At 37.9% G+C, this 15,287-nt stretch overlaps 1 protein-coding gene across 4 annotated transcripts in view; it reads right to left on the reverse strand.

Annotated features, from left to right (window-relative positions):
• Positions 1-417: 417 nt before the first annotated feature.
• NUBPL (nucleotide binding protein like) overlaps positions 418-15,287 on the reverse strand; it is an 80,785-nt gene continuing 65,915 nt past the window's right edge. For 3 of the 4 annotated variants that reach the window (XM_035902081.1, XM_035902080.1, XM_035902082.1), the window contains 3 exons: positions 14,716-14,836; positions 10,750-10,832; positions 418-503 (listed from right to left, as the gene is read on the reverse strand). In XM_035902081.1, the coding sequence (XP_035757974.1) occupies positions 441-503; positions 10,750-10,832; positions 14,716-14,836 (267 nt within the window). In that variant the 3' untranslated portion in view covers positions 418-440. Of the gene's footprint in view, positions 504-755; positions 900-10,749; positions 10,833-14,715; positions 14,837-15,287 lie in introns of all 4 variants that reach the window. The other variant, XR_004843018.1, reaches the window with a different exon arrangement.

Raw genomic sequence — 15,287 nt, forward strand, 5'->3', positions numbered from 1 at the left:
TCAGCTTGGTAGGTAACCAAGTAAAAAGTTGAACCAAAATTGACAAATTAGAGTGTGGCAAATGTGATTTTTTAAGGAGGACTTACGTCTTGGCATCCCTCTCATCATTCTGCTTGGCTGGAGCAGGTTTTTTTTCATTCTTGACCTTACAATAGGACACATGCAAAAAATGTACTTCATCCCTTCTTTCTTGATGATGTTACAATCCAGCAGTTAAATACTGTCTATCATCTTCTGCATACCTCAATCCATTTGGACGTGGCCAAACAATCATTTGAAAAACAGTAAATATCACAATCATAATTTAGCCTCTGGTAACTTAACTCCTAAAAAAGTTCTTAGAACTAAAGCACGGCATCTACATAATTAGATAACAGGACTCTTCTGCATTGGTCGCACCAAAAGATGGCTTTTTTTGGTAAGTTTCAGTGATAAACACTTCAAGCAGGAGGTACTGGCAGTCGTCTTACTATTTCCATAGCTATCTTTAGATAGGCTTTAGCCTGCAAAAACAGAAACATTTATTTAGCACCTTTCATCTTCTATAAAAAGGAGTATTTTACATCTCATTAGTTATATGTTCTTTCACACACCTTCAAAGAAAAATGTTACAATAAATGGGTTCGATTTAGCCAGTTTTGAGTTCAGGAAAAATGATGCATTAATACATAAAGTAAGTACAAACTTTATTTACAATATTGGGGGAAGGTGGTGTAAAATTTAACTTTGGTATTATTCTGAGAATAGAACTTAACTGAACCATCTGTCTTAGACAGCAAACAGAATCAATATTCTTCTGGAGCAGAAGTGTTGAGAAGGAAGGAGACTCTTTAGTCCCACAGGTACTACTGGTTATAATCTTCCCTCACCCTGAAGATGGAGATGCACTGTGCACAGGACTGAGATAGAGAATCGGAGAAAAAAAATTACATTCCCTCCCCAAATTTTTTCCTGAGATAATTAATTCATTACGGACTAGACTACTCTACAGAATTTCCTATACAGACATTAAAAATTAAAGTATTTTTGAAAAAAAGACATCTTTCCAAAAGACTGAAGTGGGTATTGGAAAGAACTAATTCCGCAACATCAGAATCCATACAGCAAAACTCCCTCTCACACCAACCTGTGGCATCTAGTCAGATACCCTAAGCTGGAGGGTGAAAGAGCACAGAACTGTAAGACTACCGGGAGCGACCCAAATAAGCATACTTCTTTTAACATCTCTAAAAACATGGCACAGCTAGGGCCATGTCTAACATCGAGTATTCAAAAATTTAATGTCAAGAGACATATATAAAAACACTGCCTGAGGTCCAACACAGAACAAACCACAAAATGAAACCAAATAATTTCTGTACCAAGCTCAACAACTTTCAGGCAAAATGGAATATATCTTTTAGAAAGGTCTCCAATCTTGATATAAACATTTTCAACTAAGAGTATCTTTGTGTGTATATATATATATATACCTATCTTGTACATTGTTTCAGAAGTTTTAAACTCAAACAGGGTAGGTTTAGACTGGATATAAGGAAGAAATTCTTTACAATGAGGGTAGTGAAACACTAGAACAGGTTGCCCAGAGAGGTAGTGGAGGCCCCATCCCTGGAAACTTTCAAGACCAGGTTGGACGAGGCTCTGAGCAACCTGATCTAGTTAGCGGTGTCCCTGCTGACTGCAGGGGGGTTGGACTAGATGACCTCTAGGGGTCCCTTCCAACCCAAAACATTCTATGATTCTACGATTCTAAGTTGATTAATTCTATTGTTAAAAATGTACATCTTATCTATAATTTGAATTTGTCATGCTTTGATTTCCAGCTAGTGCATCATGTTCTGCGCCTGTCTAGCACAACATAAAACTCCCCTGCTATTCAGCTTGCTTCTACTCTGTTAGACTGTAACCAAGCTACTTCATCTTATCAAGTAAGTCAGCATATGGAGCCCATATTGACAACCTTCCCCGTTTTACTAGAAGAAATGGCTACAATATTCCCTACCACGCTGATCTCTCCTGCCTCCTGCAGCACTCTTAGATGGCTCTAACCTTGAGTTAGACCTTGGATCCCTGATGAGCCTTTAAAATAGCAAACAAGCTGACAAATGCCTGAGGCCAGAGCTTGAGGGGCAGGAAGAGAAGGTCAGTCTCTCAGCTGGACCACTAGCACCAAATGTCACCAGTCTGAACCAGGTGGCAGCCTTGTGCAGGGCCAGGCACACCTAACATGTCTCCTCTCTTCTTGGGTTTGCTCCTGGCTTGTAGGGGTTTCTTTTCTGGCACTCCCAGCCTCAGCGCCTCACAATCTCAGTGCTCACATCACCTCAAAACTGAAGTCACAATTTTCTGAGATTCTAAGGAATGCAGACACCAGACTATAATTGTTTTCTCCCACACGTGTGACTCTGTGGCAAGACCTATAGAACTTCAGTCACAAACATGAAATTCAAATTTGTCCTATGGGTATAATTGCAATGCAGTTGGGTAGCACAGCCGTGCCCATGGGCCTGCCTAGATGAGATAACGGACCAACCTGAAATACGGTGATTGACTGAAGTCAAGCTGCCTTGACAGTTAAGTATTTGACTAATCGGTGTAGGAGAGCTTCAGGTGGGAATTTTGGATTATCTTGAAGAGTCTCGCATGCAGCTCCCACTTTGCACAGATCAATTCATGTGTTTTAATGAGTCAATTAACAACTTGCATGGAAAATCTGGCCCCTTCTAGAGACTGCCCAAGCTGTTCCTGCTTCAGGGTTGACCGAATTGTACACAGAATTATAAATACACTGTAGAAATTGTTCCTGCAGGTGCAGAAACAGTAACATAGGACAGTGGGTTTGTACATAGATAAGACAGGTGTTCTGTACATAAATCATGATAATCAGCAGCAATGGATCATGCATATGCTGTAGTAGTCATATAGGACCATGGACTACTGCATTGCTAAAACTGAGCTAAACAGATGTTCAGGGAATCTCATTTGATCCAGCCAAAGACACCGTTGGCAAGGGTCCTTGGAACACGGACCTCCATAACCATCCAGACAGCAACAAGATATCCTGCTTGGATCGCTTGTGTAAGTGTTACCCTATGTCAAGATGCCAATAAACTAGTCTTCCCCCCACCCCCTGCCGCCAAAACACTGTTAATGAGTATCTGGGCAACAATTTCACAATGTACACTGACTCTTGTTTGCCAAGTAGCTGATCTATCACTTTGTAACAGGAGGTTCCTGTTGCAACCCTTTGTAGCCAGCACACCAGTATTACCTAGCCCTACTATTATCGGCAATCAGTCTTACCTGCCAAGCATCATTTTTTTGTTTTCCTAGACCACTATTTTATATATTGAACAGAACAGTATCTCATACATGTCCTTACAGAACTCTACCAGTAACCTGCCTTTGACAAAATCAACAGTTTTGAGCCTCGGCTTCCTATCTCTGAACAAATCATTCAGCTATGAGTAAGGACCTGTCTATCAGCAGTAACATGTATCAACATACATGAAAGGTCTAAATGGAATCTCAGTGACTGTCAATATGCCTGTCATTACATAAAAACCAATCCTACATGTACTGAATGTTTTCTCCCACTCGTGATCTTTTCAATGTGGCATCTGTAGACAGAGAGCACAGCTCAGTTCAGCTGTTTACTCCATCATTACTAAGAAAAGATGGGTTCCAACTGAAAATGGAGAGGTTTTTATTTCCTGTTTGGGTGTAAAGCCAGAGGAGAAAAAGTAAAGGACGAGTTCTTAGTCATCACTCACAACCATTTTCATTTTCATAGGATAAAAGTGAACTTTACAGATCAGTTTTTCCCTTTATGGTTTGGAAGCTCTAAAGGAATAGCTTTTAGACTGTCTTTCTGAAAGCATTTTTTTGCAAATGGACAGCTTTATATTTAACAGCAACATATCAGTTAGCTGGAAGCCAAACATTCTCCCTGCTTCGAGAGGATAAAGAAGTGCACAGGAAGACAGAATGCCCTAAAACCAGACCAGACTTGTTCATTATGAATGCTGCCTAGATGGAGTCCGAGAGCAGCACTCGGGAGGGCAGAGGTAGAGGTGGAAGGTGACATTCAGAGAGTCAAAAGAGCTGGACAATGGCCACATGAGAAACTGTTCACTGCCCAAACACTGGCACAAACTCTGCCAGAAAAGAGCACAGCATTCTTTAAATCACAAACCTCCTTAGAACTGAGAGGGCATAGCAGATGATGAAGTGACTAATGACAGCATAGATCCTGGAGTAGGAAACTGGGAACTTGTAATGAAGTTCATCAGGAAAAGGACTGAAAAGTTCTACTCAGCCTAAATAATCAGAACATCCTGATTCGTTATTCTCTCATGGGATAATAGACAGGGTAGATTTAAACCGCCAGTCTTTTTATTAGTTCATCTAATTAAGCCCTATGGTAATCCTAGAGAAATGTGAGCCTTTCAGTTATGGCATTTCACTCTCCTTAAAAATCTTACCCACAATGGAAGTATGCATCACTGCTAAGATTACTGCAAACTGACCGTACAGGTCATAGCTGACTCTGCCCTGTTCTCATGGGTTGGATTGGATTGGCTTGACCTGCTATTTTGCCTTTCACTGAAGTGCAGAACTTAGCCTGCAACAGCTCACTACAGTGGCTTCCAGTGTCTAGTGCAATGGCCACACAAATACAGAATACAATTTACCCATCCAAGCCAAAACAGGTAGAAGCTGCTGTCACATTCGCCTTCGCCCAAACCACTGCATACAAACAGCTTCAGACCAGTAACTCAGAAAAAGAATCCTGATCCAATCACTTGCAGGCCAAGTACACCAGAGCATAAATCCTGGCACAGACATGGTTTCTAACTTCCGTTTGTGATTAAAAGACTCCAAGAATATTAAGATGTTTTATCCAGCCCAGCAATCCAAGGGAGAATCTATGCAGGTCCCACTGTCTGGAATGACGAATGCTGTGGATGCTAATATACCTCTAAAGAAGGATAAGGTACTTACATCTGCTCAGCTGAGCTGTTAGGGGCTTATACTTTATTCATTGCTAAAGGAAACTAGCAACCATGAGCAATGAGCAACTAAGCAAATAGTGACTATCAGAAAGACAAATACTAGACTTAGCTACCATCTGCATGAAAATAATGATAGGTGATAGCTTCTGTTCTTATTAGCACTTTCTTTTGCTCAATCACAGTCCATTTTCCAGTTCGATCAGATTTTTAAATAGCTTTAATTTCCATGGAAATTGCTTGTTACTTTGACATAACTCCAACCTTCAGTGCATGCCTGGAGCTGCCCTCCGATGTCTGTATTTTACTGTGGTCAACTCAGAAGGCACTAAAAGCATGATCATAAACACAGCTTTAAATGAGCTTCCACTTCAGATAAAAGCTTCATGTCACCCTTCATTGCTGCAAGAGGCCCAGAGCCTTTCCCACTCTGTCCTTCTCTGAGCAGTTCTACCATAAAATTCTTCTCTGCATATATTGGCAACTCCTGCCAAGCCGCCATGAAGTCTCAGCCCAGAAAGGGGACTTAATGAGATGATAAAAGTCAATCCATAGATTAGAACATGAAGTGGAGGAGATGGGTAAGTAAACTGGATGCTTCCTGAATCGAATACCTCAAAAAAAAAAAAAAAAAAAAAAAAAAAAAAAAGAAATCCTTAGTGCTCATGGGAAATTTCCTGTTTAATCCTATATATCGGCAGTTGCAAAAACCAAGCTGTCCTCTGGAGGAGCCTCAGCTGGGAAACACTGTTAGCCCCAAGGTGCTGTTATGCATGAACATAACTCAGGTGCCATTATGTACATCAAAAAAGACATCTTGCCCAGAAAACACGGTTAAGTAAAACAGTGCAATTCAAATGCAATATAGTAACATCCTTCAGACAGACTATCCTACCACTCAGCATTTTCTTCAGCAGAGTGAAGCATAATTGAGGGTCTGATGATGCATTGTGCCATCTACACCCTGAATGAAGGATTCGAACCTACAACATACCAAATGCTACTGCGATCATTCAAAGGAAGCTTTGATGATAGGGCATATTATAAATCATATCATGCGGCCTTCTCCAGGGTTCGCTTTTCTTTAAAAGATATCACACCCTGGAGAGACCACTCTTTAAATGGAATTATTGATGACAGCTAAACAACAGCAAACATTATTAGCTACCACTACTTCAATTTTTCTCCAACTATTTCTTGCAAGCTTTAAAAGGTTGTATATTTTTACCCTACTTGCACATCACCCTTTCATAGCGTTCTACAAGAAGAGTCTTTCTGAATACAAATTCCACCTGTCTCTTTGGATAATACCACAGTAAGGTCTGTAAAATTTCTAATTTAATTGAAAAGGGATTTTTAACCAGCCTTACTTTCCTCTGTTACATCAGACTGCTGATGCTTTATGCCCCAGCCTTCCACCTGACTGGGCTTTTTCTCTCCCCTTATAGACCTGTGTGCAATTTACTGGCCTCAAAATCCTTCACCAACATATATATGAAATCTGCAAGAGGGCTGAATACATTTGACACTGTTAAATGTGGACTAGACAGTAACAGAACCTCCCCCAAGAAGTATGTGGGGTTTGTATCACACAGTGGTCTTTACTGCAAGCTGGATAGGATGACATTAAGCATGTTTTCCAGCCACAGGTCCTGGTTTCCTTGCTCCAGGACATGTTTGGCTCTTCTCCTACCCAAGTCATAAATTCCTCACCACGCTGCATATAAGTTTGTGCAAAAGGCTGTGAGATCTGGGGATCCAATACTTTAAGCTATATATGATTCATTGGGTCTGCTCCCTTTCATCTTCCCCTTTCCCAATATACTCCACTTGATTTTTACAGAACAAAAGGGTGAACTCAAAGTATTTTTCCTTAATAGAATCCAAATGTTTTCCAGAACAATATGTGACGAGAAAACACTAAGGAACTAATTGACCATTATGTGTTTCCTGGAATTTGGATTATTTTCCCAAAAGCAGTCATCCTTTTTATACTTTCTGCCATGAGAGCTCAATATCTCTTTAATAATGGAGAAGGGAAGAAGGTGAAATATTAACTTCATTCTTTCATGACTTCTTGCTGTCTTGAATACACTATCCCTGGTGAACCTTAGAGGTGTTACTACCTCTCCTCCACAATTCTTTTTTTTTGTTGTTTTTATCACCTCATTCCCAAGACAAGATGAGAGACAACATCTACTGCTAGCCTCAGCCTCCAGCACATCTCCTCCCTGAAACGTCTATTCCAAAAAGACTCCTTAGTTTTCAGAAGGTGAACAGACACACTGGTACAGCAAATGTATTTTGTACTTGCTTCAGCTGCTTCCTTGATCTAGAGACAGATGGGAGTTTGGGGCTTGACGGTCACAGCTAGCCTGTCTGTTTTAGCAAGGTATTAACAAATCCACTGTGCCATCAAGGCTGTGATACACCCAAAAGTTTCTTTTGGGAAGTCCTCAGAAGACAACCACCAACTGTCCCATACCTCTCTGTGTTTTGTGTTCACGGATGGAAGAGCTCTTAGGAACCTCTACTTACCTTTCCCCCCAGTGTTGGTGGAGAGTTCACTGGGCATTTAAACAACTTATTTGCTGGAAGAATGACTCCACCACAATTAATCATGTTCTGTATTTCTTTCTGTGTTTCTAGCCCTGTTATCTGCAAGTTTCAGGATGCCTCTTTCAAACACCCATTTTGCTGCTGGTTCCTTCTCATGATCCCTAGGAGGTTCCTCTACATCTGAGCATGATCAATTCCACCTGGTGTCAGTGATTCCTCAGTTGTGTTCCCTATTCTACCTTTTTCCCTACTGTTTTCCCTATTCCACCATTTTAGCAGTGTTCCTGATTTTCCTTTACTAGCCTTTGCTGTCTAGAGACTCTCCCATATGTTTGGCTGAGCAAAAAACCAAAGCCCCAGTCAGCCAATCTACCTCCACAGCTTGAGGGAGGAGGAAAATGCTCCCAAGGCTCTCAATTATATCCAGACAGCTCTGGTAAGTCCTCACTGTTGATTAAACTAAGAAATTATTAGCTTCTTGTAGAGGATTTTAGATCACCCCCAGTTGCTGCGGTCTGTCTGCTCTCTTTCTGTTAGACTAGCCCATCACTTAGGCTAAGATGTAAATACAGCAATACTCCATTTGTGCAGCACATAACAAAGTTTTGTCAATGAAGACTGTTTAAAAAAGCCACAATTTAAATAACTAAGCTGACAGAAACACTAGTGTAGACAATGTTATACCAAGAGCAAAATCATTTTAGTGGCACTGTTTATTTCTCCTTGGGGACTGTCTCAAGCTTCACCAGAAGAGAACTCCGGCCATTAAACCTTCACACCCTTTAGCTGTATAGTCAGCCCTTTCCGTAAGTAGACGAGCCTTATGTATTCTGTGTCTTCCCTGAGGAAGAACTTTATAAGTTCACACATGCACAATTCTACATGTAATTTACTTTTTTTCTGGAAGGGTTGTTTTCGTTGTTAGTAATTTCCTTGCCAGTTGTGAAATGGAAGCTTTGCTTTTCCTCCAACTACATCTAAGTTTTAAAATAACAAATTTAGACAAGTTTGCTTACACATTTTAAAATTCTAGTGTAGAGTGAGAGCTATACTTTTATACATCAGCAAGGCAAGTTGAACCCTGTGGCAGGTGTGTAAGCAAAAAAAGCATTAGCTAACATATTTTAGAAACAGCCTTCATTCTAGTCTTGACAGAGCTGAGAAGGTGTGACAGCATGCTGGGTTTCTGAGAAGTCAACCACCATCCTTATTCCCCACTATTTGAATCGGCTAGGTATTATTTCAGTTCTGTGATTCTGTGTTTGATTTGTGTGTTCTAAGAAAAACAGTACAGAATTTTGTATAAAAAAAGCCCTGTAAATTTAAGGGACGAGAGCAGAGATAATTTCAGCAGCTCTGCACACACTGTTCTCCATCTGAAAAATAGTGATTGTTCATGCATGAATAGCCACAATTTTAGTTTATTTGAGAAACATGGAGACGGGTGTCATGTATTAAAGATTAGAATCTGGCCTTATATGACCTCTCCCACCATCAGTTATGTACTCAGATTTTAATTTTTCTTTTAAAATACAAAAGAACAATAATAATTTTCTCTGACTTTAAAATGAGATGCGAACTGGGGATAAAGGGAAATTATTTTTCATTCTGTAGAGACTAGTGACATCTAAAAAAACTTTATTCTCTGAGGAGAATGATTATCTCACAGACATAATGGCAGAGAAGAATATTAAAAGTTTTCCCCTGAGTCACACATATTTATCAATCTTTATTCCTCTTTATATTTAACTTAATTGCCACAAATGGTGCTTATAACCACTCTTTCTTTACCAAGAACATAGTCCAAGGAGGAACAGATGGCAACACAACAGACTTTCTTGGGTTTTTTAATTTTCAGAATGCTATTCTACATGTCTGAATTTTTAGATTGATCATCCTGCAGGCTACAGACTCTTGGTTATTATAGATTTCAGATACTGTGAGCTGTGAGCCTTCCATCTTGGTTTGCGATCAGCCGTTTTGCTTCAACTTTGACCTAAGCCATGCATCTGTTCAAACCTTCACACTGCTGATCAAACTTCCCAGACAGAAACTACCGTATTGATTATAGTTACTCCTTTTCACAAGGATCTAGACTCAAGATCACTACATTATTCCACAGAGGATCAGCACAGACCTTGCCCAAGCCTAGCAAAAATATTGCATTCAATTGGAAACCAACATGCCATAGTGCTGCTGCTTTGCTTTCGAAACAAAATGATGTATGACAATTTGAAGACTATCACTGTTCCTCCGGAATCCCAATCAGTACCTTAGTAACACTGGATTATCCTTTTTTTTTTTTCTCTTAAAAGAATGGGAAGGAACAAAACTTTTCAGCACATGCCTAGCAATGATGGTATTAGAAACGTTACCTTATTTGTACATTCTACCTTATCTCTAATTGATTCTACTATCTATTATCAGCATTAATCACTTTTTTTTTTATGGTAACATCTTAGCAGCAGTCACGAGTGAGGCTGTATCATGCCATATACTGTCCAAATACAAAGTGGCAGACAACACTCTGCCCTACAGAGCCTGGCAGACAAACTCCAGCAGAGGCATGAGAGAAAATACTAGCCAGGAAAATCTTCTATCAGCATTAATGAAGTTTTATACGTGCAACTGCTTTTCTTTGCAGACTTGCATATTCAACTCCCATCACCTCAACAACTCGGATTTTCCTTTGGCAATAAAATGTTATGGTAAAGGCACACATAAATCCATTTCCTCTTGTGCGTAAATTAAAAAAATGAGAACAACCCAGATATTGACAATACACAGGTTCTGTTCCAAACATCTTTTGATAGGACCCTTTGACAGTTTCCAGGCTTAACTACCAAAGGCTAAGCTGACAGTTTTAGAGGACCTACATTAGCTGCAAAGTCTCATGAGGCTTGACATTGACCTTCCTCCGCTTGGCATGCCTCTGGATCAAATCTTTGCTATTCTGAATGATTCAGACTAATTAAACAAAACCAAACCCACAGAAGCGGATGACTAGCATTCCAAAATGAAGGGCCTGAGTTACTTGCTGATACTACCCTCTTTTACTTTATTTCCCTAAGTTACATTCAGATACACATTTCTTTTCAAAAAGTAATAATGAGAAGCACTCTATTCACTTTTGGAGGAGGGCTTTTTTGTTGATTTAAGTGCAGTGCACCAAACTTACAGCATCACTTTGAGGCTGCGAGACCACAACAGGCTGTCCCGAATCACAAGTCTCCCGTATATTAACATGCAGTGGAATGTCTCCTGTATCAAAAATACCAAAATACACAAATGTGAAGACCTAATATTTCTTAAATGTTTCATTAAATTATCCCTAAAACAACTTGAAATCAAGTTTCAGTTCAGTATATTCTTTGAATTACTTAATCTCAAATAAATTAACATTTAAAATGAAAATTGACTGCAGTACAGTTTCTGTACAACCGTAATGATTATTCTGGATTTGTCATTCTCTGAATAGGAAGGACTAAGCTTTGTAGTCATTTATTAGAGAAGGCAGTTTGCTTTTTTCCCCTCAAATACACAGAAAAGCATAGGCTGAGATACAAATTATTTTGCGTACATAAAAAAAATTGCTTGAGTGTTAGGTAAATGTTCATCATGCAACTGACTGTTCAGCCTATCTCATCCTTGTATATTCTTTTCAGTGCTGTTTTAAGATTTTAATCACTGTTCAAAGATGACTTTGAATACTTGATTTCCAAATAATGGCATTTGTTATTGTCCTTATTAGGCCTTGGTTCCAATTAAAAGGTAGACAACTGTTCAATTCATTCTTGTTTCCAATAGAAATCTTCTTTATATTCTGCTTTTATAATGAGCGGGGAACTGTCAGAGAGGAAAGGAAGGCTCTAAAGGAGAATCAATTAGTAGCCCTATTCCTTTCTGAAATACACTTTTTAGGTACTAAAGAAAACTTGAAGTTCCCATGTTTAGTTCATTGCTACATAGATAATTATGAAGAGAACTGAACACCAACTTTCTTTTAATGGAATACACAGCTACATTTTACCTCATGGATAGATGTAGACAGAACAGCCTACCTTAGTTCAATCTTGACTAGCCTCAGAAACTGTATCAGTTTAATTCATACACTTTAGCAGCATTTATTTAACCCAAAACAAGGCCAGTGTTAAGTTAAATGTAGTCAGAAAAAGAAAGGTTAAAAAAAGTAGGAAAATTGACACAGCTTAAGAGATAAAAAAACAGAACTGAAAGCGAGCAGAATACAAACAAAAAACCAAAAAGCAAACACAAAAGCTGTGGCTCCGTGATTAGTGAGCTGAATCTTTGAAGAACTTCAATTTGTTATTTATGGTGATTACAGTCCATTTCCTTCAAATTTAATTGTTTCTTATTTGTTTCAGTCATGAATAAATTTCTTTAGGCATAAAAGTCTGTTCATTTATTAATGAAAAAATATTTAGGGGGTCCTTTGAAAGTTTTTTTAACCTTAAACATTCTTAATAGAATAACAATAGCTTTGTAAATCTCCCAGAAGTTAGTTCCTACCATTATTTTATGCAGAGACTAATCTTCACTTTTTCCCCAAGGATGTTTTGTTAATGAAAAAATACTTCTTTGCTATCAGCTTAATAACAATCTCGGAGAATTACAAAAAGAACTGCCCTACTACAAAATGACAGCCTCTCTCTTTTCTTCCTCATACTTACAAAGATGTCCTGGTACTACAGGAGCATAACAGGACTTGTATGAGCAAAAGTGCAAGTCAGAAGACAAAGCAAAATGCAATCTTATCTTAAAATCAAAACCTTATAAAATAAGCAGAAGCATAAAGACAGCAAAGGCATCCACACAGCTGTTTGGGTGATAAGGGTTTGAGGAAGATGACGTTTTTGCACTATTTTTCACTACAGAATGTGACAGGAACTTGCCATCATATTTTTTCTGATAATGACAATTAATTCTAACTGCAAAGTACAGGTAAGTGCTAAGAATAATTAGAATTTATTGTAGGAAGTAAAACCAAAAAAATTTAAAAGTGTGAGAATCATTGCTGATTCTATTAGCAGATAGTTTAAAAAGTTAGGAAGTGCAAGGGTTAGGAAGGAGTGTACAGAAATTATTCTAGTGTTATGTCTATCAATGGTATAGCTTTCTGGTCACAGTTGTGGTCATCAAACTTCGAAAAAAAAAAGAAAGCAAAATAGGGTAACTGCAGAGACTGGGAGAGAAACAATCAGCAGCACAAAGTCTTTCTCACAAACTTTGGCATGCTTTCCTTTAGGGAACAATAAAAAGACAAGACTTTCATTATTATGAAATAATGAACTACACTCAAAGGTGTACTGGCAACTACTAATTGTCTTCTGTCATAAACAAAAATAAAGAAGGTATTCAGTAATATTAAAGGCAGACAATTCTGAGCAAACAAAAGGAAAATACTTTTCTATCCTGCACATTGTTAGCTTGCAGAATTTGTCAGATGTTATCATGGAAATGAAAACCTTGTCAGGTTTCACAAGAGGTGCAGGTGCTTAGGTGAACAAACTGAACAGCCATGGGTGTTGCAAAATATAAGCAAAATAAATTTAGAAATAGTAATTTTAAATATATACATTTTTCTATGCATATATAAAAAAAAATGAGTTCTTGAGGCTTCTGGGCAGAATTCAAATAACATTGGGATAAAACTTCCATTTGGGATAGATTAATGTAAAGTCTGTAAGCAGTAATTCTTATCATAGCATATGGTATTATTATATAATGGCAATCCCTGGAAGGAGGAGCATACTAATCAGATCAAGTACTATAATTCTAAATTTAACCCTTGGGGCATCATTCTTAATCTTAGTCTGGTTTTTCACTGACAGTTTGAAGGTAAACTTCACTCTGTTTTTCTTCATATATCTCACCCATTCCCTGCTAAACCTGTAAATCTCCCACATTACTCCCAATGAAATACACTCACGATTGGTTCTGCCCTCTTAGGGAGTAACAAAAACCATTTATGGGACCAATGGCATGGCACATCATTTGTGCCTGTGTATCTAAATGCATGTTTGATTCAACTGCTTGCAGAGGATTTGCATGCATCCACATAACCCAGGGCTGTAGAAGTCCCCTTGGGCTCTGATCACAACTCATTATGTATTCAGAAAACTCAAAGATAGCCCAAAAGCATGTCTTTAATTATGTGTTGCCTTGCCATCTAAGTTTATGTCAGACCTTGATGTTTCTATGTTGATCTTTCTAAGTGAGCTTCCTGGTTCTTTTTTTAATGAATTAGCTATGGAAAATCATTGAGATAATTATAGTAATACATGGAAACACATCATTAGCACATGCAATTATCCCATTTACCAACTTAATTATGCTGTTATATTCTGTAATTTTATTTTTTTTTTTTTACTGACAGCACAGGTTGAAATATGCCTTTTTAAAATAGCAATGTATATTTTAAAGATCAATGTACATTTTAGCTTATAGGGGTGCCAGATTGTTTAATCATGGCTAATTTTTGCTTTCAGTAACAATAAATTTTCTTTTGAAACAACATTTTGCAATCCAGTGTATTCTTGTAATCTCAGCACTTAAATACAACCATTACAGTCTGCTTGCTTCCATACAAGAGTCAAGGTATCTTCACATGGGCATAAAACCAACTGCTTTAAGGGACTGCATTTCAAATTACCATATTTATTTCAATATGTAACAACTCATCTCATTTAAATAAAATAAATGAGAAAACTTCTATTGACATTAATGGACAGAGTTTAGTTCTGGTTTACAAGACTAAATAGAATTCTTGGTTATTAGTAAAAATTGTTGTATCATCAATAACATAATGATTTTCAGGTAATACAGCACATCGACAGCAAAACAATTCATGTTCTGGGTTGTTTATGTATCAAAGGAGATTTAAGATGCAATTCAAGCATTTTCACATCCAGTCCATATCCCATTTAACAGAATGATCCTGATAAGGAACAGAGCATACAAAAATCATGACATTCAACTACTTAAGTTATTAGCTCTATTGTATCTGAACACTGTCTGAATATAGAGTAATCTAGGATTATGCAGTTCCATACTTCAGTTAATGCTTCCCTCATGCACGCCATTGAATTTTTCTTCAAAAATAAAACCATTTCTATATCCTTACCTAAAATATCCAATCCAAGGGTTTTCGCTAGATCTTTTACACCATCAGCTCCAAAAATATGTGTCTCATGCTTACATTTGGGACACTGGAAAACACTCATATTTTGCACCAGTCCTAAAACCTGTTAAAGTGAAAGAAAGGAATGTTCAAACCTGGGATTCAAGCACCAGTATTTCCATTATTTATCTCTGACAATAAAGAAAAGATTATCAACAAAGAATTGACAGAGAGTACTCATTTATAATGGAAAGTAGCAGTAATATCAGACTTATTAACATCATTACCAACTTCTATTAGTCATCTCAGTTGCACTATCATTTGCGCATAATTTCAAGTTTTTCACATTTATACTTCTCAAAGATCAACTTATTTGTAACAAAAAGTACCTCTTGTACAGGCCTATCTTTCCAAGAACTCTCCCTGACAGTGTTTCTTTTTCGAACTCTGAAAACTGGAAGAATTTTCAAGTTGTGTTTTAGAGCTTTGTAATTTGCAGTTTCAGGAAACACAAAATAAAAACATACCATTACAAGAAATGACATAATCAGACACGCTTTTAAGATATTTTTCTA

Source organism: Egretta garzetta, unplaced genomic scaffold (assembly GCF_000687185.1).
Source record: "Egretta garzetta isolate BGI_Z169 unplaced genomic scaffold, ASM68718v1 scaffold79, whole genome shotgun sequence".
Taxonomy (NCBI): domain Eukaryota; kingdom Metazoa; phylum Chordata; class Aves; order Pelecaniformes; family Ardeidae; genus Egretta; species Egretta garzetta.